The sequence below is a fragment of the Monodon monoceros genome, unplaced genomic scaffold, assembly GCF_005190385.1.
Source record: "Monodon monoceros isolate NGI ecotype Baffin Bay Population unplaced genomic scaffold, NGI_Narwhal_1 Super_Scaffold_6, whole genome shotgun sequence".
Classification (NCBI taxonomy): Eukaryota; Metazoa; Chordata; class Mammalia; order Artiodactyla; family Monodontidae; genus Monodon; species Monodon monoceros.
In genome coordinates, this window is record NW_021703783.1 from 95583260 (window position 1) to 95605596 (window position 22337).

The 22337-nt window shown below is 54.5% G+C and overlaps 1 protein-coding gene across 4 annotated transcripts in view; it reads left to right on the forward strand.

Annotated features, from left to right (window-relative positions):
• Window positions 1–22337, forward strand: part of PARVB (parvin beta) — a 114508-nt gene that overhangs the window by 54753 nt on the left and 37418 nt on the right. For 3 of the 4 annotated variants that reach the window (XM_029205595.1, XM_029205598.1, XM_029205599.1), the window contains exons 2-4: window positions 2718–2807; window positions 5835–5905; window positions 20565–20667. In XM_029205595.1, the coding sequence (XP_029061428.1) occupies window positions 2718–2807; window positions 5835–5905; window positions 20565–20667 (264 nt within the window). Of the gene's footprint in view, window positions 1–1488; window positions 1963–2717; window positions 2808–5834; window positions 5906–20564; window positions 20668–22337 lie in introns of those variants that run through there. The other variant, XM_029205597.1, reaches the window with a different exon arrangement.

Sequence of the window (22337 nt, forward strand, 5' to 3'; positions counted from 1 at the left end):
CACCAGTTGTTCTGGCCCACGGCCCATGTCCAGGCCAGCGGATGACCCGCGTGGTAGCTCTGGGGCTCCTGGGAGGAGCTACGGGCTCACAGTAAGGACGCACCTGCGTGGCTCACCTGTGCCCTGAAGCCCACCTGTGCGACCCTCCACTCATATGAAACCGGGGCCTTCCTTTTGTTCTTCCTCGGCCGTGAACATAACCATGGCAGACGGCCTTGACCGGAAGGGACCTCCCTGGCCTTTCTGTCCTCCTTCTGTGACGCTGGCACAGGAAACCAGAGAGAGGAGCCCACGGCTGCCGCGCACACCCCCTCACACAGTTCACGTACGTGCCTCTAGAATATGCGAGAACTTTTGTGAAAAATCCCCTTTTCCTCCTTCCCTTTTCTGCCTTGGAAAGCTCTTTGCTGGTTAGAAGACCCTTTGTAACTTGTTATATAGTAAAAATAATTGCTGAGATTTGGTCTGTTTTCTCAGCGGGACTGAGTGACCGGAGGGGATCTTTGGAATGGGGAGCGGGGCCGGGCGGGGTGCGTCTCCAAGTCCTTTGCTCGTGAAGGTGTTAACACGCGTCTGCTTCTTACACAGAGTTAAGCTAAGGATTGGGGGATCAAAAGATGGCTGTGCGTGGGGTCTGCTTCTGGGATCTGGGGCGGCAGGGAGACTGTGCCTGTCTCCAGGTGCAGGGCTGGCCTCCAGACTGGAGTATTGTTGGGAGGGGTCCATTTTTTCTTCCCTCTTCTTTTAAATTGCGGTAAAATATACATAACATAAAATGTACCGTTTTAACCCTTTTTAAGTGTAGTGTTCAGTGGCATTAAGTTCATTCACGTTGTTGTGTAGCCATCACCACCCTCCATCTCCAGAACTTCTTCATCTTCTCAAACTGAAGCTCTGTCCCCATTAAACGCCGACTCCCCATAATTTCCCCCTATTTTCAGCCCCTGGCACCCCCCATTCTACTTTCTGTCGCTGTGAATTTGACTGTAGGGACCTCCTGTAAGTGGAGTCATACAGGGTTTGCCGTTTTGTGTCTGGGTTATTTCACCTAGTATACTGTCCTCGGGATTCGTCCATGCGGTAGTGTGTGTCAGAATTCCCTTCCTTTTTATGGGTGAATAACATTCCATTGTGTGTATGGACCATATTTATCCGTTCATCCATCAGTGGACACTTGGGCCGTTTCCACCTTTTGGCTGTGAATCGTGTAAGTCATTGCTGCTGTAAGGGTGTGGGTGTGCAAGAGAGCCCATTTTTTCACAGTCTTGTATCAGGGCCTTCCTGATGTTAGAACCCAACGTCCTGGGCCCCACTGCCGTGTTCCTTGTGAGGGACAGAGGGTGGCTTGTCCCCAAAGCTGGGTCTATGGCTGCGTCCAGGGAGCCCACCGTGTGCCCAGCTCCGGCCTCAGAACCTGATGTTCATCGTTTCATTAAGTCCTTCCAGGGGACCTGATGTTTTGAGAAAACAGGCAGAGAGGTTGCCAGGCGTGCCTGGGGTTGGGTCACCCTGGCCTGCCTGTCCCAAGGCCATCACGTCCTGTCCCCTTGCTCCTCTGTCCCCTGTCCCCTCAGGTCCCGGAATTGGAGATATTCAAGGTTCGAGGTGACTGCAGTATTGAAAGAGGAAGTAGGTTTCCACCTCTGAGGACGTTTCATTACAGAGAAGGCCTTGAAACTAACACAACGTTGTAATTCAATTACGATTTAAAAAAAAAAGAAAAGAAAAAAGGAGGAGAAGGAAGGCTGGGCACTTGTCACTGGAGCTCACCGAGGAAGAGGCTGGTTTGGGGGCGTGTGGTCGGGGACTGTCACCCAGCGGTTCTCAGCCAGGGCTGGAAAGGTGCCCAGCGCCCCCTGCACCCACTGGATGGGGGCTGGAGCCTGGAGTCCCATACAGTTATGGCCGGTGGAAGAAATGCGCCGTTAGCCCCTGGTGTCCCGGGGTGGCCCCCTGGCCAGTGTAAGTCGAGATGCTTTCCTGGAAGGTGTCTAGCGCGGGGGGCGAGGGATCCTTTCTGCACCTTGGCATCCAGGCCGCCCCTCTCATCGCGTAGCCAGCCCTGCGGTCCCTGCGACTGTTCAGGGCGCCCTCCTCCCCAGCCCCCGGCACCCTGTCTGCCCTCTAGACACGGTCCTGTGCTCCCAACTCCAAGTCTCCGGATCCGGTTTGTTAGATTCTGCTGTGTGTTTCACTGCTCCCGACCCTGGGCATTACCTAGCATCAGACCCGCCGGATTCTGTCCCGTGAACGTGGCCACGGACGACGGCACTGCCTCGCCTGCCGCGTGCCGGGAGGGTCTTCACACCCAGAGTCCACGGCCGAGGACATTGCTGTCCAGGAGTGGGAGGGGAGCCCGCCCTTTTCAGGCCCTGTCGCTGTGATCCAAGCTTCGTCCATCTCAGCAGCCCTGGGTGGATCTGGAAGCACCCAGAAGCTTCCATGACATAGTCATGTGTTGCAAAGAGTGGTGAAAACAGCCTGGCCGGGCTTGGTGAGAATCGGGAACTCTCCGGTGTGGGTGAAGAATTGCAGAATGTATTCTTGGTTCGGGGCATTTTTCCTTGGACCCTTTCTGGGCAACCAGCCATTTAGGAATGTTTGTTAAATGCTTAAAAAACAGGAGTTGATTTCTCTCTGTTTCCACTGCCAACATGTGAGGCCACAATATTCCATTTATACTAACTGGCTTTTTCCTTTCTCTTTCTGCCTGACAGTGAGTGACTTGCAGGAAGAAGGGAAGAATGCCATCAACTTGCCGATGTCCCCTGCCTCGGTGGAGATCCACCCTGAAGACATCCTGCTCGGTATTATCGGTTTCTCCAGCTCCTTGTCGTGGGCGAGTTGAGCTTCCCAGCTTGCGGTTGGTCTGGGAGGGGCTGAAAAGGAGCATTCGTGGCCTTTTGATCAGACTCAGACGTCACATGGGGCTCTCAGCTCAAGGTCACGTTTAGAATAAAGTCTGTAGGAAAAAAGCAAGCCTTCCCTTGTAGGTTGCTGCCTTTCTGATTGCAAATGTCAGTTTTATTGTGATTTAAGTATGATGAGGCCAACGGATCAGGAGCTGACTGCCACGGAAAAGGTGGTTTGTTAAACTCACGGTTCCCAAGGTGACGGGGAGGGCAGCAGCCTCGGGCAGGAGGCAGAAGGAGTGACGGGAAGGCACGGGCAGAAGAGAAGCCTTTATTGTGGTTTTCACAGGAAGGAGTGAGTGAGGCAGGGTTCATAAGCAGGTTTGGATGGGCTGGTCTGGGTAATTTCAGGGGCCTCTGGGACACAGGGGCTGCCCCGAGTTGTCTGTACCTGGTCCCAGGTGATTAGGGCAGGGGCTGTTGGCTGGGTGTGTAAGAGCCCTGTGTGAGCTCAGTTAGAGAGGTGTCTGGGGGGTGTGGGCTCTGGGTTGGTTGTTTGCGCGTGGAAGGCACTCCCAGGGGACACGTTTGCTGTTTTGGGAATCAGCTAGCTCTGAGAGCGGAGTCCCTCTAGGTACCCAAGGCCCCAAGATGTCAAAACATTAGAAAATACAGAAAATAAGAAACACAATTAACATACCCCCCATCTCTGCACAAGCCGGAGTGGCCTCCATGCCAGGGGCCTGCTAGGTGGGACCTGCCAAGTGGTACCGGCCTTGCACTCGCCTCCTCAGGACCGCATCCCAGCCGGCACCGATGAGGTGACGGCCTGGACACACTTGCCTTAAAGCGTGTTTTGGGATCCGATGGATCTGGAAGGCAGTCTCGGAACATTCCGCTTCTTTCCAAACCCTGCCTGGTTCAAAGGGAAGTCCCGGTTGATGCCTCTGTTGTGGTTCCCACGACAAGGCCAGGCCAGCAAGAGCTGATGGGGAAGAAATGCAAACGCACGTCCAGGCGGCCAACCTGCAGCCAAGCGCTGGACGGGCTCAGAGGTGCTGCCGGCGTCCCCTGCGGCTTCCCCTCTGCTCTAGGAAGAGCGTGACCCTTCACTGATGCTGTTGTGTTTTGTCTTCAGTCTGGCTGCAGCCGCTGCCCAGGCAAGTGACCCTCTCCCAGGAGAAACCGGGGATGAACACTGTCTGGAAATTACCCTGATTCAGAACAGGGTTTCTCCTGAACCCACCCCGTGCTGTGGGCATTTGGCACCGGATAATTCTTTTTTTTTTTTTTTTTTTTTGTGGTATGCAGGCCTCTCGCTGTTGTGGCCTCTCGCATTGCGGAGCGCAGGCTCAGTGGCCATGGCTCACGGGCCCAGCCGCTCTGCGGCACGTGGGATCTTCCCAGACCGGGGCACGAACCCGTGTCCCCTGCATCGGCAGGCGGACTCTCAACCACTGCACCACCAGGGAAGCCCCGGATAATTCTTTATAGTCGGTCAAGGTGTTGATCAGCATCCCTGGTCTCCACCCACTAGATTCCCCGGGCACACTCCCCGCCCCGCCACCCCCCCACCCCCGGCTGGGACAACCAAAAACGTCTCCAGACATTACAGCGAGTCCCCTGGGATGGGGGTTCGGGGGACTTGATTGCTTCTGGCTGAGAACCCTGCTTTAGACCAGCAGGAGTGCTAGAAAGTAGATTTACTGTAAACGTGTGGCAGGCTATTGTTTTGTCAGTATGCCTTGAACCTGCTTTTCCCTGGACCCTAAGCCGCCTGTCTTACGTTTTTCTAAGTAGCTGCTCTTGGGCTGGGAGTTGGCATTCTTCCGTTTGCTCTGTAAGGTTCTGCTGGCCCCTGAAGCTCTTGTGACCTTGATAAGAACCACCCTGGTTGGGCTTCCCCGGTGGCGCGGTGGTTAAGAATCCACGTGCCAACGCAGGGGACACGGGCTTGATCCCTGGTCTGGGAAGATCCCACATGCCGCGGAGCAACTAAGCCCGTGCGCCACAACTACTGAGCCTGCGCTCTAGAGCCCGTGAGCCGCAACTACTGAAGCCCGCGCACCTAGAGCCCGTGCTCCGCAACAAGAGAAGCCACCACAATGAGAAGCCCGTGCACCGCAGTGAAGAGTAGCCCCCTCTCTCCGCAACTAGAGAAAGCCCATGCGCAGCAATGAAGACCCAACGCAGCCAAAATTAAATAAATTAAATAAATTAAAAATATATATATATATATATAGAAATATCTCATAAGAAATCACAACAAATAAACTTTAAAAAAAAAGAATTTTCGCTGTTGTGAAGCCTCTGTCACTCAAAGCCATTTCATTCCCACCAACGTGGACAGGGTCCCAGCTGTGGGAGCCTGTATGGGCCCCGGGACCCTGGTCATCTATGCCTGCACGTCCTAGGGGCCAGAGGTTGTGCTTCTTTTCTGTCCTTTTAACACCCCTGCTCAGTTTTGTTCTGCGACGTGTCTGTTGTCTGTGGGTCTTTCCCCTCTGCCGTCCACTTATTACCCCTGCGTCACTCCCTCTGTACAAGCTCACTGGTGCCCGTGGTCCATGGATCGAGGCCAGACACGGAGGGGAAAACAGATAAACAGAAACAGAATATGGATAAACACACTTTGCTGTGAAACATCCTTTTTTCCCCCTGCTCTTTCTAATATTTTTGTCCGTATCACCTTATGTAGTGGCGAGCTTTCTCGGTGAACGCCAGGTCTTCCCCGGGTTTATTAATGGTGGCTTTTCCACAGATCCAATTCAGGCCTGTGTGCACGCCCCTCCCTCCTGAAAGATGGGGGTGGATGCTCCATTGCACCCTGGGAGGCAGTTCTTCCCGGGCCGTGTGAATGGCTGCAGGGCTGCTCAGTGAGAGGGCCACGGGGTCTCTGCTCTCAATTCCCCCCATCTGTGCAAGGGAAGCCGGCTCCCCGCCCCCCGCGACGCTAACCCCCCCTGTCCTTTGTCCCTGCAGAGGAGAACCAGGAGCGCATGGTGATTGACCCCACCTCCAGGGACGACCCCAGATTCAGAGAGTTGGTCAAGGTGAGGACGAGTGTCCTGGCTGGGATGTTCTTGGGAGGTCAGATCTTGGGGTTCAGGCTCTTGTGGGCCAGAGGAGCAAAGCTGGGGGCTGGTCAAGGGGCCTTACTGCTGCGTTTGGTGGGGGGATGTGAAGGATGAGGCTGGACGGCCTGGAGCATCTCCCAGGGGCCCAGCCCCACGGGGCCTCTCCGACGGCCGGCCCCCCGTCGTGTGCTGGACCCAGTTATGCGGGGACCCTTTTCTTAACACTTGGAATGAGCAGCTGCAGTGAACGCTCACGGTGCCTTGCAGACGGGTTCAAGGCGTTCAAACCCTTTCTGGAGCGAGAGGGGCGGCGTTCAGAGGAAACTCTGAAAAGCGGGCACGTGGGTCCCCTCTGGCCACACCTGTGGATCCTCATTGGATGCTGGTGCCCCTGCGCTGGGCAGCGGTCAGGTTCTGCAGCGTCTGGACATGTGGGGACCGGCGAGGCCAGAGGATGGCCGCCTGGTTCCGGAAAGTCAGGGAAGCAAGGCCAGCCCGGGCCGCTGGCTCTGGGCTCCTTCGGGGCCGTGGCGGCTGCGCGTCTCTCCCCACTGGTCTCTCGAGCCTTAGCGGTGAAGCTTCATTCGTAGCGTTAACCTTTGTTGGAGCGAGCGTGGGTTGCAGTTTGATGCTCTGATCTAAACCACAGCAGGGCGTCAGAGGTAATCCCTGGGCCGGCAAGGGCTCTGACAGCGTCGTCACCTGCGAGCCCAGAGGCCAGTGGACCTGGGCTGTGCAGATGCCGTTTAGGGCAGAGCCACACACATATCCTATGAAAAGGGCTTTTTCAAAAGTTTCTCCACCTTAACCACTGCGGTTGGGCCCAATGAGGGCACCGCTGCCTTTTCACGAGGGCTCCTTCAGGATAAACAACACCTTTGCAAGTTGTAGCTTTTAAAGAATTGAAATGGAAAATGTCTGTTTTCAGGCCCACCCCATAATGTTGATTCTGAGCATCTTAAACTGCCTAGTTTATTAAGATTTCTTTTTTTCCTGAATACCCACTTTGTTATTCTGAATGGAAGATTGTCGGTGAGGAAAAGTAACCCTGCACGTCAGCCACTAAAATGTTCTCCACGGGCGATATTTAAGTAGTAGAAGGGGATGCCCTGTTTTTGTCAGGGTTCTGCAGAGAAACAGAATCCACAGGAGATGGCCCTATCTCTCTACCTCTCTATCTCTCTCTCCATCTCTCTGTCTATCTATCTATCTCTCTCTATATATATCTCTTCTGTCTCTCTCTGTATCTATCTATAGAGACTTATAAGGATTGGCTCACGTGATTATGGAGGCTGAGAAGACCCATGATCTGCCCTCTGCAAACTGGGGACCAGGAAAGCTGGTCCGAGGGCCTGAGAGCCCAGGACAGGACTTGCACATCCCAGGCAAAGAGAGGGCGAGTCCAGCCTTCCTCTACCTTTTTGTCCTATTCAGGCCCTTCCTGGATTGCGTGCCACCCACCCAACGCTGGCCGGGGCCCTCTGCTTTACGCAGGCCACCGATACAAATGCTAATCTCTTCCCGAGACACCCTCACAGACACGCCCAGAAAGAATGTTTAATCAGCTACCTTGGCATCCCGTCCGGGCCAAGCTGACACATAAAATCAGCCATCACGTGCCCCGCTCTGATTTTTCCTTCTTCGACGTGTAAGCAGAGCTTGAGAGCACGTGAGCATCTTCTCCTTGAAACAAGACCCAGGGAGCCTGGTGTCACCCTCACCTCCATACGGGGACTCCGAGAGAAGTAACTCCCCCACCCCCAGGTTACGCTCCGAACCAGTGAAGTGGCCGGTCTTGAATGAGTCTGTTTGATGCCTCATTCGCTGAGCCCCGGTTGAGGGTCCGGAGCTGTGCTGGGCCCTGGGGCTGCAAGATGAACCAGTCACCTCCCTGCTATACGGGGTCCAGATCCGCTTCGCGCTCCTCCTGGACCCACTCACTCGGCCCTTCCCGCCTCTGCCTCAGGAGACTACAGGCATTTTTGGTTTCTACCGGGTGAGGGCTGGGCAGCTGCGTGTCCTTTATTCGCCCACACAGAGGGACCACGGCATCTCTGCATCCGGGACCAGCCCGACGGGACCTGCGGAGGCTGTGGCAGCCCCTCCAGCCCCGGATTCCGGGTTCAGATGAACGACCACGTCTGGGGCATGGAGTGTGTTGACTGGAGGGGCTGGGAGCGTGGACGTTGACATCCTGTGGGGCAAAGCAGGACTGGACCCCAGGGGGTGGGAATGCACGCCTCTCCCTTTCTTCCCCGACGGGCAGTTCTGAGAGCCGTGCTTCCACAGGAAGTTGGCTGTGTGCTGGGCATCGGCTGGGTTTTCTTCCGAAGCTGCGGGCGGCTCAGGGGCGCACCTGCCTCCCTTCCCTCTCCCCTCACTCTTGCTAGTCTGGGGTTATGGTCCCCCCAAAAGCAGCAGCAGTCAGCTTGGCCCTGGGCTCTCTTTCCTGGGGAACCCAGGTGTGGTGTGCTGAATCATGGCCCCCAAAGATGTCCACGTCCTAGCCTCTGGAACCTGTGACTGTTACCTCCTTATATGGCAAACGGGACTTTGCAGATGTGATTAAGCTAGGGGTGTGGAGGGAGGAATGACCCTGGATTGTCTGGTGGGCTCACAAGTGTCCTTATAAGAGGGAGGCAGAGAGAGATTTGACTGCAGGTGATGGTGGCAACATGAGGGTGGATACGGGATGCCACGCTGCTGGCTTTGAAAATGTGGGAAGGGGCCACGTGCTAAGGAATGTGGGCTCCCCTAGAACGTGGAAAAGGCCAGGAAGCCTTCCCTAGAGCCTCCAGAAGGAATCAGCCCTCCTGACACCTTGGCACTAACCCAGTGAAACTGGTCTTGGACTTCTGACCTCCAGGACTCTGAGGGAATACCCTGGTGGTTTGGAAGCCCCAAATTAGTGATAATTTGTTACAGCAGCCGGAGAAACCAGTACACCAGGCCGAGTTACCTCCTGTCCCTAAACCGCCGCATCCCTTAGCTGTAGCTGAGGGTTCCCGTCCCCTTGGGAGCAGGGCCGGCCTTGCTGCCTTGCCAGTTCCCAGGAAGGGCCAGCTGCCAGACACATAGAAGTCTGCTCCCATGGCCATCCCGCCAGCCTGGAGCACATACGCCTGGAGATGGGCAATTTCTGGAAGGTTCCCCCTGCCGTCAGACTGCAAATCGTACCTCGAGGCTGGTGGCTTATCTTCTAAAATAAACATAAACACAGCAAGCAGGACAGCGCCATCAGGCTGTCTTGTCTGTGGCTTGTGGCACGTGACGGGGATGTATGTGAAATACTACTACTCACTGACTACAGGGCTTTTAAACAGAGACGCACGCGTGCTGGTGGGGGTCTGGGAGATGCCTGGGCTGAGCGCCAGCTACCCTGGGTTGTTCTTGTTTGTCAGGTAAGGGGGAGGCTCAGCGTATCCCTGAGTCGGGGTTCCCTCACGACAGGGGGCTGTCAGCACCTCCTTTTCTTGGCGTGGGGAGGAACTGGCCCCAGGGCCAGGCAGCCTGTACGCGCAGTCAGGGGTGAGCTGCCCGTGGCCTGCCCGGGGGTGCCGCCGAGCCGGACACCCTTAGATGTGCCCCAGGCTGGAGGCCCTGCTTCCTCAGTTCCCGCACCACCCCCAACTGCAGTGCCCCGGCCCCTGAGCCTCCTTGCCCCTCCCTCCTTGAGCAAGCTGAGCACCTGCCCACCTGGCTGTGAGGTTAGAAAGCCCATTTCCCCCAAGCCCAACCCCACTTCTGATGCCGGTTGTAAGTTTGGGAGCCCCAAGACGACCCATAGGTTTGACACTTTGCTAAAAGGACTCCAGTTATACTCACGGTTATGGCTTATTCCGGTGAGAGGACACAGGTTAAAATCAGCCGAGGAGGAAGTGCAGGTTGTTTTGGTGCAGGGTGTGGACCACGTGCAGGCCTGAGCTTGTCAGGGTGAGGTCTGGCTGACATCCTGACCACTGGCCACGTCCAGTCTTGGGACCGGCAGGACCTTTCTGAGTTAGCACGGTCGGTCCCCCGGCTTTCGCTCTCTGTTCTCCATCATGTGCACTTTGTTACCTCTTGTCTTGGCCCCTGTCCTGTCTCTCTCTGTAGACTTACCCACACTGACCCTCCTGCCTCAGGACTGTTGGTGTTTAAAACATTGTGAGCTGCTCTCTGCTTCCTGTCAAAAACCCTGGCCTTGGCTAAGCCAGGCATTAAGAATGAAGCCGCTCATTGAAACATTCTCTTCGAGCATCTTTTGTGTGTAATGCAGTGTGAGGGGGTGAAGGGGTGGGTGTGATGGGCTGTGGAATTGGCTCTCTGGATTCAAATCCCGGCTCGGATTAAAGCAGAACAGTCGTGCCCGTCTGCCAGCATGAGGGTGACGTCAGATGCCACGCGCTTGCTGTCCGGCGGGTGCTGTGCCGGGCGCTGGAACATGGGCACAGACAGGGCAGAGCTGGGAGGGAGGTGCATGGGCAGGTCTGTGGTTCCCGTTTAGAAGTGAGTATCCTGTGGGCTCAGGAGCTGAAAGACGTATCCTGTCTCCTGTATGCAGGTGTTTGTCCTGTGGTCCTTTTCGCTAGCATCCTCCAGGAGTGCCCTGAATCTCTTAACAGGGTGAACGGCTGGTGCCGCCTGGGGAAGATAGCAGTTTACAGATGAGATCCTTTATATTTTTAATGATCTTTGAAAGAGGGAATGGCAGTTCTCGTGCTTTCCAGAGTGAATAGTCAGAGAGGGGCCTCCGCACCTGCGGGTGCGTTGGTCCAAGGCAGGCTGGCCGTGTCGTCACCGGGGTACGCATTTCTCCCCACAAGCAGATTTCGCATCTCATCTCCCAGTTTACTGGACAAGGCTCCTTCAGGTTGTTAAGTTCTGTTTTCTCCCTTCCTTTGCCCCTACGAAGAAACTCAGCTGCACAAAGATGGTCTTCTGAGCAGAAGACGGTGCTATCATCATTGTGTGGAGATGCCCGGGGACGTGGCTGGCACTGCACCTGGCCGGGATGCTCTCCTGCCGGTTGCAATGAGCCTGCGTCCTCAGTGCATTAAGCCACGGCAAGCCTGTCTGGAAGTGACTAAAACATAACTGTCGTAGCTTTGGGGGAGACAGGCTGCAGATCTTCATTATCATTTAGAAGGAACTCAGGGGGAAGTAATTTTTTATTCTGGCTAAAGCAAGCTTGTGAAAAGTCTATGCAAAGAGCACTGTGCCGAGGGCATCATTAATACACGTCCTAGACACGTGCCTGCAGGACTCGGGGTTTGCAAATGAGTACGTCCCTAAAAGTAAGGACGGGTGCCATCTTTAAAAAGTCTTTTGTGAACCAGAAGATTAAGACGGATGACCTGGGCAGTACAAGGACAGGGTGATTGGTGGTGGCCAGGAGGGGACTGCATCTCCGCGGGGGCAGCAGTGAAACTGGCGGCGGATTTGCTTTTGCTTTCCCAGAGCTGACCTCTGTGGCCCGCGGCGTGAAATGTGATTTTCATCCCCTTCTGTCTGTTGTTTTCATATTTGGACTTTGACCAGGTCAGAGAGCCAGTTTTAGTTTCTTCATAGCAGAAACATCTCTTGTGTGTTTTCCTACAGGACCTTGCTCTGGGCAAGGCAGCCTCTAGAACCAAATGTCTGCATGCCCCAGAGGCTTTTCTAGGTCTGTAGGCAGCCCTGCCGTTGATTTGAGCGCCTTGCGTGGGTCTGTTCCTAGCTTAGCCCCTGCGGTGATGGCCTTGAGTGGGCTGGCGGTCCAGCTGGGGAGACAGACATGTCGAGGGACGGATGAGCATGTTTCCAGGTGGCATGACCGCATTGAAGGAAACTGAAGCAAGAAGCAGGGTGGTTCCTTCTCCGCTCTGTTTTTGGTGGGGTGGTCGGAGTTGGCATTCGAGCCGAGACCTGCTGGTTGGTACCTAGGGCGGCAGCAAGTGCAGAGGCCCCCTGGGATGCCCGTGCTGGCAGGTGTGAAGGCCAGCGAGGGGGGCAGCGTGGCTGGAGCCTAGACAGCAAGGACGAGGGTGATCGGAGGTAAGATCAGAGAGGTGGCAGGGGTGCGAAATGGTGTTTGACTCCCGGGGCTGGTTTGGGGGGCCACAGGGACGTGGGAGGACCGGCAAGCAGCTGTGACACCTAACTGCCCACGTGGGGCAGAGACTAGGTCATGTTTCTTTATAGCTCCAACACCTCGGGTGCTGTCCACATATCCTAGGTGCTGCTAGCTAGGCTGAGTAAATCAGAAAGGGGTTTCTGACACGCAGAGAAGCCGTGGGTGGTGACGGTGACATCTGTGTAGATCACTAGAGTTGATTAGCACTGGCCAATAGATCATCTCACCAAATCCTCAAAGTAGCCCAGCAGAGGTAGATGCTAGCACCTGCATTCTAGAGGTTCATTGCTTAATAACAGGTTTATTGAGGTAGAATTCCCATACCGTGCAGTTCAGTGGTTGTTAGTGAACTCCCAGAGCTGTTGAGCCATCACCTCAATCAGTCAGGGACATTTTCATCACCCCAGAAAGGAACCCCGTAACAACCAGCACCCAGTCCTGTATCCTCCTTCCTGGCCCCCGGCAACCACTTTGTCTCTAAAGAATTATTGCGTCTCTATAATTCGCATATTCTAGATATTTCATAGAAGGGGAATCATATCAATACATGACTTTTGTGTCGTCTGGCTTCTTTCACTTGGCATATAGTGTTTTTAAGATTCATCCATGTTGTAGCAGGTGTCCAAACTCCATTCCTGGACTTCCCTGGCGGCGCAGTGGTTAAGAATCCGCCTGCCAACGCAGGGGACACAGGTTCGACCCCGGTCTGGGAAGATCCCACGTGCCGCGGAGCAACTAAGCCCGTGCGCCACGACTACGGAGCCTGCACTCGAGGGCCCACAAGCACAACTACTGAGCCCACGTGCCACAACTACTGAAGCCCGTGTGCCTAGAGCCCGTGCTCCACAACAAGAGAAGCCACCACAGTGAGAAGCCCGCGCACCACAACGAAGAGTAGCCCCCGCGCGTGGCAGGAAAGACCCAACGCAGCCAAAAAAAAAAAAAGAACTGCATTCCTTTTCATGGCTGAATAATATTCCATTGTATGGATAGACCACAACGTGTTCATCTGTTCTTTCTCGAGGGCATTTGGGTTGTTTCCACATTTTGGTTATTTTGAATAGTGCTGCTGTGAACATCCATGTACAAGGTTTTGTATGAGCTTGTGTTTGCAGTTCTTTTTGGTATATACCTGGGAGTGAAATTGCTGGGTCATATGGTGATTCTGTGCTTAACCTTTTGAGTAACTGCCAGACTGTTTCCGTAGTGGCTGCATCATTTTACATCCCCCAAAGAAGTGTATGGAAATTCTTCCAGTTTCTCTACAGCCTTGGCAACACTTATTGTTCATCTTTTTGATTATAGCTACCCTAGTAGGTATGAAATGGTATCTCGTAGTGGTTGTTTTTGTTTTTGTGGTACGCGGGCCTCTCACTGTTGCGGCCTCTCCCGTTGCGGAGCACAGGCCCCGGACGCGCAGGCTCAGCGGCCACGGCTCACGGGCCCAGCCGCTCCGCGGCACGTGGGATCTTCCCGGACCGGGGCACGAACCCGTGTCCCCTGCATCGGCAGGCGGACTCTCAACCACTGCGCCACCAGGGAAGCCCTCTCGTAGTGGTTTTGATTTATATTTCCCCGATGGCTAATGACGTTGAGCATCTTTTCATGTATTGGCTATTTGTAAATCTGTTCTGGAGAAATGTCTATTCAGATCCTTTGCCCCTTTTTTTTTTTTTTCCAAAGTTTGTTTGACCTGAAGGTCATACAATTTGGGGGAGGAAGGAAGTTTTTTTTTTTTGGCTGCGTTGGGTCTTTCATTGCTGCGTGCGGGCTTTCTCTAGTTGTAATGAGCGGGGGCTACTCTTCGTTGCGATGCGCAGGCTTCTCATTGCAGTGGCTTCTCTTGTGGAGCACGGGCCTCAGGGCGTGCGTGCTTCAGTAGTTGTGCTTTGCCCATTTTTAAATTGGGTTATTTGTCTTTTTATTACTGAGTTTTAAGTGTTCCTTATATATTCTAGATACAAATCCTTTATCAGGTATATGATTTGCAAAATCTCGCATTCTGTGGGTTGTCTTTGTATTTTCTGGATAGTATCTTTTGAAGTACAAATGTTTTAAATTTTGTTTGTCAGGTTTATCTATTTTTTCTTTTGTTCCTTGTGCTTTTGGTGTCACAGCTAAGAAATCATTACCTCATCCAAGGTCATGAAGATTTACCTCCACGTTTTCTTTTTTTTTTTTTTTTGCGGTACGCGGGCCTCTCACTGTTGTGGCCTCTCCCGTTGCGGAGCACAGGCTCCGGACGCGCAGGCTCAGCGGCCGTGGCTCACGGGCCCAGCCGCTCCATGGCATGTGGGATCTTCCCGGACCGGGGCAGGAACCCGTGTCCCCTGCATCGGCAGGCGGACTCTCAACCACTGCACCACCAGGGAGGCCCTACCTCCACGTTTTCTAAGAGTTTTATAGTTTTAGTTCCTACACTGAGGTCTGATCCATTTTGAGTTGATTTCTATATATGGTGTAAAGTAAGGGTTCAGTTTTATTCTTTTGCATGTGGGTATCCAGTTGTCCCAGCACCATTTGTTAGAAAGACTTTTTTTCCCCATCGAATTGTCTTAGCCCCCTTATGGATGTCACTTGGCTGTAATGTGAAGTTTATTTCTGACCTCTCATTTCTGTTTCATTGACCTCTGTATCCTCCTGCCAGTATCACATGTTTTGATACTCTAGCATTGTAGGAAAGTTTGAAATCAGGAAGTGTCAGTTCTCCAACTTTGTTCTTCCTTTTCAAGATTGTTTTGGCTTTTGGGGGTCTCTGGACTTTCCATTTGCATTGTAGGATTTGCTTGTCAGTTTCAGCAAAGAAGCCGCATGGATAGTGATTAATTTTTATAAGTGACATCTATTATTATTTTTTCTAATTACCAAAGTAACATATACTGCTGAAAACCTGGAAGACAGAAAACTCAAACAGAAGGCAGTGGTCATTTTTAAATTCGTGTCCCTCCAGGCTTTTTCTTTTGTGCATTCAGCTTTTCCTACACAAAATTTGAAATCATTTCCGAGTTGGTAAACGTCTAGGAGCACATTTGGATTGGTACCTTGGGAGAAATTTCTGGAAGTGGAATTGCTGGGTCCCATAGCACACACAGGCCCAATGTGGAGGCTGTTTGGGCGGCAGCTCCGTCCTCTGATGGGCACCAGCCCCTCCTGGCCTCCCTGCCGGGTCCACACTGGGATAGTGGTTCACTACTCCGTGGCCCGGATCTCGCCACCCTGCCACCAGGCCCGCCTGCCCCACCCCCCGGGCACCTCCTTCTGCTCAGCTGTTTCCTATCCCGCCCTTGAAGGCCACTTCCTCTGCTCCCGGGGCCGCGTGACCCCTCATGTCAGAATCCTTTGAGATGGCTCGTGCTCACCATTCATCTCTCTCTGCTGCGTCTCCCGGCTGGACCTGGACTCCCGGAGGGCGGGGGACGCGCCTCCTTTGTCCCCACGTCCTGGCACCAGGAAGGCGCTCAGTGACAGCCGTGGAGCTGAGTGTAATACTGCCACTCAGCTCCAGTAGTTGCTGTGAAATCCCTGATGAAAGGCCAAGGTAGCAGATTCCTAGAGCTTTGTGGAATTAAGGGCCCGAGGATCACGGCGCTCCTGCGAGGAGCCTGGTGCTGGTGGCTGGAGAGGTGAAGCTACGGGGCAGGTCTGTCTGTGATCCCGAATCTGCTGTTTTTGGCCGTGTAACCGGGGCCCAGAAGGTGGATGTTGGGGTCTGGAGAGCTAGGTGGATCTCTGCTCCGTGATGTCGGGGCCTGGACGGGGCAGGCGTCCTCCCAGCTGCTTCCAGACCCCCCTCCGTCATCGTACTGCCGACTGTGCCCTGCCACCCCTCCTGGTTCTCCCCTTTGTTCATTGATACCTACAGCCCCTGGCCTGGCGGCTTCCTCTCTGCCCCGCCCGCCCACTCCTGCCGCTCCATCCACCGAGATGCCCAAGCTCCCCCTCTGCATCTGCCCGTACCCAGGGTCAGGGTCAGACCTTGCTTCTCCCCAACCCCCTCCCCGTGCCCCTCCGGGGTCCCCACGTCCAGTCCCCACTCCCCCTAGTGCCCGCGGTCACTCATCTCATCCACTGCCCCTCCCCTCCTGGCCCAGGTGAGAGTCCAGGGCTGGCCCCGCCCCCCCACCCCTCTTGGCCTTGGAAGCCCCACCCCCTGACCTCCCAGGTGGTTCCAGGTGGCTACAGGGCTCACCCTGCACCTCCTTCCTGTCTCTGCTCAGACGCCACTTCCTCCAAGAGGCCCCCTGACCCACTGATCCCCGTGACCCCTCTGCCCTCTCCATCCCCAAACTCTGCCTAATTCTTCTCAACAGACTTATTTTTAAGAACCATTTTCAATTTACAGAAAAATAGCGAAGATAGTACAAGAGTTCCCATATTTCCACACCCAGTTTTCCCCATTATTAACATCTTAGATCAACATGGTACATTTTTTTTTAATTAATTAATTTATTTATTTTTGGCTGCGTTGGGTCTTCGTTGCCGCGTGCAGGCTTTCTCTAGTTGTGGCAAGCGGGGGCTACTCTTCGTTGCGGTGCGCGGGCTTCTCATCGCGGTGGCTTCTCTTGTGGAGCACAGGCTCTAGGCGCGCAGGTTTCACTAGTTGTGGCACGTGGGCTCACTAGTTGTGGCACATGGGCTCTAGAGTGCAGGCTCAGTAGTTGTGGCGCACGGGCTTAGTTGCTCCGCAGCATGTGGGATCTTCCTGGACCAGGGCTCGAACCCGTGTCCCCTGCATTGGCAGGCGGATTCCTAACCACTGCGCCACCAGGGAAGCCCCAACATGGTATATTTGTTATATTAATGAACCAATAGTAATACATTATTATTAACTAACACCCACCATTTATTCACATTTCCTTAGTTTTTACTAGATATACTTTCTCCGTCTCAGGACCCCACATGGCATCCCACGTGATATCCTGTCTTCTGAGCTCCTCTGGGCTGTGATGGTTTCTCAGACTGTCCTTGGTTTTGATGACCTTGACGGTTTTGTGGAGGACTGGGCAGGGGTTGTGTCGGGTGCCCCCCTGTTAGGGTTTGTCTGATGTTTTTTCTCAAGATTAGATTGTGGTTATGGGTTTGGGGAGGGAGGCCACAGAAGTGAAGTGCATTCATCCCATGACATCAGGGCACACACGACAATGTGATTGATCACCGTGATGTTGACCTTGATTACCCGGCTGAGGTGTGGTTGTCAGCTTTCTCCACTTTATTCTGACTTATTTTCCTCCATAACATCGATCACAGCCTGGAAGTGTGTGTATCTGTCTGTCTTTTAATGTCTGATCGGAAGGTAAGGTCTTCAAGGACAGAGACCTCTCTCGTCTTTTTTATCCCCAGAGCCTAGCACATAGTAGGTGCTCAGTAAGTTAATTGATGAACTCAGTGCCTGCTTATGGAGCTCCAGTGCCAGGCCGTGAGCACTGGAGACAGAGCCACAAACGAGAGGTCATAGTTCCTGCCCTCACAGAGCTTAAAGTCCAGCAGGGAGATCCTTACAAATGAAGATGTGTTCCCATTGCAAACGTGAACGGGGTCAGGGGAAAGGCCCTTGGGTGCGGTGAGAGCCATGATGAAGGGAAGTGGCCTGGGTTGGGTGGGGGGAGGTCAGAGGATGATACGGAGCTTGAGACCTGAAGGATGAGTGAGGGCTGGCCCGGCAGGGATGGAGGGGAGTATGTTCAGGGTGGAAGAACTAGCACATGCAAAGGCCCTGCGGCAGAGACGGGCTTGGGGATTTGAAAAACACCGGTGAAGAGGCAGGGTGCTTGGTGGAGCTGTGGCAGTGGCCCGGGAAGGAGGTTTGGACAAGGGCGGTGGGAAAGGAGATGGCGGGAAGTGTGTGCAATTAAGAAGTGGGCTGAGTGGATGAAGGGGTGAAATCCAGGCTCCTGAAGCTGGAAGATGGTGTCATGTTTCCTTCTCAGAGAAGGGGCAGGTTTGAGGAGGGGCAGGGGCGGGTTCAGTTAGAGATACTCATGGAACACCCGAGCAGAAGGATGGTGCAGAGGCGGAGCTGGACGTTGAGGGGTTTCTGGGACGTGGGGGGGGGGGCACTGGATATCGTGGGAGGGCCTGAGCTGGCCCTGGAGGAGGATGGAGAGAAGGAAGAGGAGCCATCCAGGGTGATGCCCTTTAAAGATCCGGAGGAGAAGGCGGTGTCAAGCAGGACCTCCGACACAAGGAAGCTGGGAGGGTGGTGAGAGAGGAGGGTGGGAGCTGGGTGACGGGAGAGGGTGCTGCGAGGTGGTAGAGAAGGCAGCTGGGTGGCGAGGTCCAGCTCCCAGCCTCCCAGGATGCTCGCCCCCCAGGGAGGGAGACAGAGCAGGGCTGCAGCGTGGAGCCAGCTCCATCCTGCCGACCTTTCGGGAATGGCTTCAACAAAACCAGAATGCCGCAGGGCTGAGATGGAGCAGGATTCTGTGGTCCTTCCCCTGACTCCGTGTGCTCTGCCCGCCTTTTGTCAGTGGAGAAACTTGAGCCAAACCTTAAACCAGAGAAGTGAGAAAATGCAGAAACGAAGGAGAGCAGTCTAACGAGACTAAATAATTGTTTAGGCATTAAGCACAGTCAAGGACCTTTAGTTCCTCCCCAAGGGCTACAGATAATATTCTGAGCCGCACGTATCCTGTGAGGTGTCTTATAGGTACTGAAACCCCCCGCCAGGTGGAAGAAGTGAACTACATGATGACCAGACTGTAGCCACGACCTAAGCTGCCACAATTCCAAGAATTGGCCTCAAGGAAATGGGAACAAACTGACCCTGGAACTGAAGAGTAATTGTAGTTAAAACAATCAAGAGGACGCTGGTCGGACCACCAATGACCAATTTCAAGATGACTTCCAGAGCTGCCTGTGCTGTTTCTGCGTGGAGCCCCGTCCCTCTGTCTATAAAAGCTCGTGCCCCCTGGTTGTCATTGTGGGGGGAGGGAGCCTGCCTTTGGACAGGCGTCCACCCTCTCCCACCCCCAGTTGCTGGCACCCAAAATAAAGCCAACTTTCCTTTCCACCATCCTTGCCTCTTTATTGGCTTTTGAGCAGCAAGTAGCTGGACCCCAGTTTCGGTTACAGGGCTGCTGTTGAGTGTAATCCCTTTAATTTACTTTCACTTCTGTTCTTCATGGGATTGTCTGACTGAATGTTTTCGAGTTAGTGGGAAAATAGAAATTTCACAGAAATTTGCTTTGTGGCCAATTTTGCAGGTGGCATCCGTATCAGAGAGTGACAGAGGATACTCTAGTCTGGTTTGTGTCCTTTTGTTTATCTCTGAGAGGGCCAATCAGTGCCCATTTCCAGGAGGTTATTAGGACCAATTAGTTAGCTTCATTGGTTTTGCTTGCACAGGGAAACCATGTAATACGGGTATTTTTGATCAAGTCTGTTCAGACATCCGTTTCATCTTGCGGAGAAGTTTCATTTTGCCTTGCGCAGCGTCAGCCAAATGGAATTTTGTTCAGTGGGAACCCTATTTCTCCGTAGATATTTTCACGATTGAAGCTGTCTTCTTTTATGATATATTACTCAGCGAATTGAAGGGAAACTTGTTGAGAAAAGGCTGGTCTAGAGAAACGAACACGTGTGTCCACATAAAAATTGTACGTCCGTGTTCACAGCAGCGCTGTGACAACCCAAGTGGTGACAACCCAAATGTCCATCGGCTGGGGAGTGAATCCGTAAAACGCGTCTCTCCGTACAACGGATTCAGCTGTAAGAAGGAGCGAGGTCCTGACACGTGCTACAACTTGGGTGAACCTTGAAAACATCATGATACGTGAAAGGGGCCAGACACAAAAGATCACGTATGACGTGATTCCTTTCGTACGAACGGGCAGATCCATGGAGACGATGGTTTTGTGGTTGAGAGGAGGTGGGGGAGGGTAGAAGGGGGAGTGACTGCCGACAATACAGGGCTTCCTTGTGGGGCGATGGAAATGCGCTTCAGTGCATTATGGTGATGGTCGCACAGCTTGGTCAGTATACTAAACAACTGTGTGGAACGTAAATTCTATCTCAGTAAAGCCTTGAAAAAATTAGGGTGCCGCTGCGAGCAGGCTCTCAGAGCCTGTCAGTAACAGCCCCTCGGGATCCCCTTCGGTCCACAGCGTTAGGCTCGGGGCTATCAGGGATGGTTTTAGTGCAAATATTAAGGGAGGGAGGGGGGTGGACGTTTTATGGCTCACCTGTGCTGTCTCGGGCCGTGGGGGGCGGTGTTACTGACGTTTCCTCATTTGATCCGCCCGCCTGTATACGCCGTGGTGAACATCATCATTTCCTCTGGCTGAGTTCCCACACGTACCCAAGTCCCCACTGGGAGGAGGCCAGTCTGCCCGTGGTGCCGCCCTCCACCAGTCCTCCTGTGAATCCCATGGGAGCCCCGGCAGCCTGGGTGGGAGAAGCGTGCCCATCCCCTCGTGCTCTCCTGGCCCCTGCACTGGGGGTGTCTCGGTGTCCAGCAGCTCTCCGTTCCTGCGCTTGCTCTGGTCATCGCCTGGGCCCTCCTGGCACCAGCGAGCGAGGCCGTAACGCCTGTCCACCCCGCAGGTTCTCATCGACTGGGTCAACGACGTGCTGGTGGGGGAGAGAATCATCGTAAAGCAGCTGGAGGAGGACCTGTACGACGGGCAGGTGCTGCAGAAGCTCCTGGGTGAGTCCACGGGAAGGGCGGCCACCACGAGGGGTGGCCCCAGGCTGGACCACAAGATTCTCTACCGATGGCGACATCGATCATTCGTCTGTAAGCCGCAGCCCTGAGCCCATGGCTCCCAGGTGGTGGCCCCTGGGGCCCCGGGTCACCTGCCCTCTCGTCGTCTCTCGGGTGGGGGTCCCACTGGAGCTCCCAGTCACGGGGCTGCAGTGGGTCATTCACAGCTTCCAGAACCGTCTGTGGCCTCTGCTGTTGGATGCATGTGTACAAGGGGAGCGCGGTGATGGGGCATGAACGGGATGCCGTCTCCTCTCTGGGGCAGCCCTCCCTGCTGGCCTGCGCCCGTCCAGCTGTGAGCACCTCCAGCCTGTGCAGGCCCATCGGGGCCAGGGTGCTGGAGGGGGTGGCCCTCAGCCGTGCCCTTCAGGGGCACGATTTAGATGGGGGGTGGCGGGGGAGGGGCGAGGAGGGAGACTGACTGCAGATGCTCTTTTTATGTCTGTCCCTTGTGGACAGAGTTCCTCAGCAAAGTAACATCTGTAGAGCCCTTAGCATGGGGCCGGGCACAGGGCCTGGGGTCAGTAAGGGGTAATGAACAACAACACAACAAAGACAAAGACAAAGAGATGAAGAGTGCAAGCAGGGCTGGTGGGTCCCCCGAGTTCCTCTGAGCACCGGGCACACGGCAACCATGCGTTGACCGAGCGAGTGAAGAAAGCCCTGCCGTTTCCTACCTGCAAGGACGTGGGCTCCTTTTATAGGAAGTGCAAAGGCCCTGGATAGGGTCCCCAGATCCCTGTGAGTGTGGCCCGGCGGACTCAGTGTCCCCTTGTCCGTTAGGATAACTCACCTCCTGAAGGTCCCCGGGAGGCCCTGCCCCCAGCATTGGCGGGGTGCAGACCTGCTCCCTGGGCTCTTTCTACGCACGCTCTTCACCCCTTAATGACCCCACGGACCAGCGCTGTCCTGTGCAAGGGTCTTCCCAGCAGACCGCCTGGAGGGCCACTCCTTCCAGCCAGGGCCAGCACTGGGGTGGGATCATGTTTTGCTCCACAGGGGTGTGCTGGGGAACCCGAGTCAGGCACCTGGAGTTTGGGGGGTGCTGTTGTGGGGGGGAGACACTGAGGGAAAGCAGACAGGAGGGGCTGGGGCTGGAGAGGGGCATCCGGGGAGGGCTGGCCCGCAGGACGCACCCCTGCAGCTGCCCAGATCGTGGCCTGGCCCAGCCTCTGTGTCATTCCTCAGCCCCGGGTCCCTGCGGGCAGTTTGCACGCTCAGCACAACGGCTCTTAACAGACGGTCCGATCTCGGAGGGAAACCTGCAGGGTCTCGTCACGTAGACCTGGCTCTGAGGACATGGCGATGGATGTGGCCCACACGTTGTTTTGTCCTTGTTCAGTCAGTCCTCAAAAAGCACGTTAGGCAGGAGAAGATTTTGTGTTTATTTTGGTTATCCCTTCGTTGATTGAATGAATATCCTTTGGCCTACTGTGTGGCAGGTGTGGAGATGCAGTGGTGACAGGAAGAAGGAAGTCCCCATGCCCCACTGCCGACACCCGTTCTGGCAGAGGGGAGAAAGAGAACTATTGTGTGGTGGTTCAACCTGAAACACAAATAGATGCTCTAAGAGAGGGACAAGTGCTAGGGAGAGAATCAGAGAGGTTCTGGGG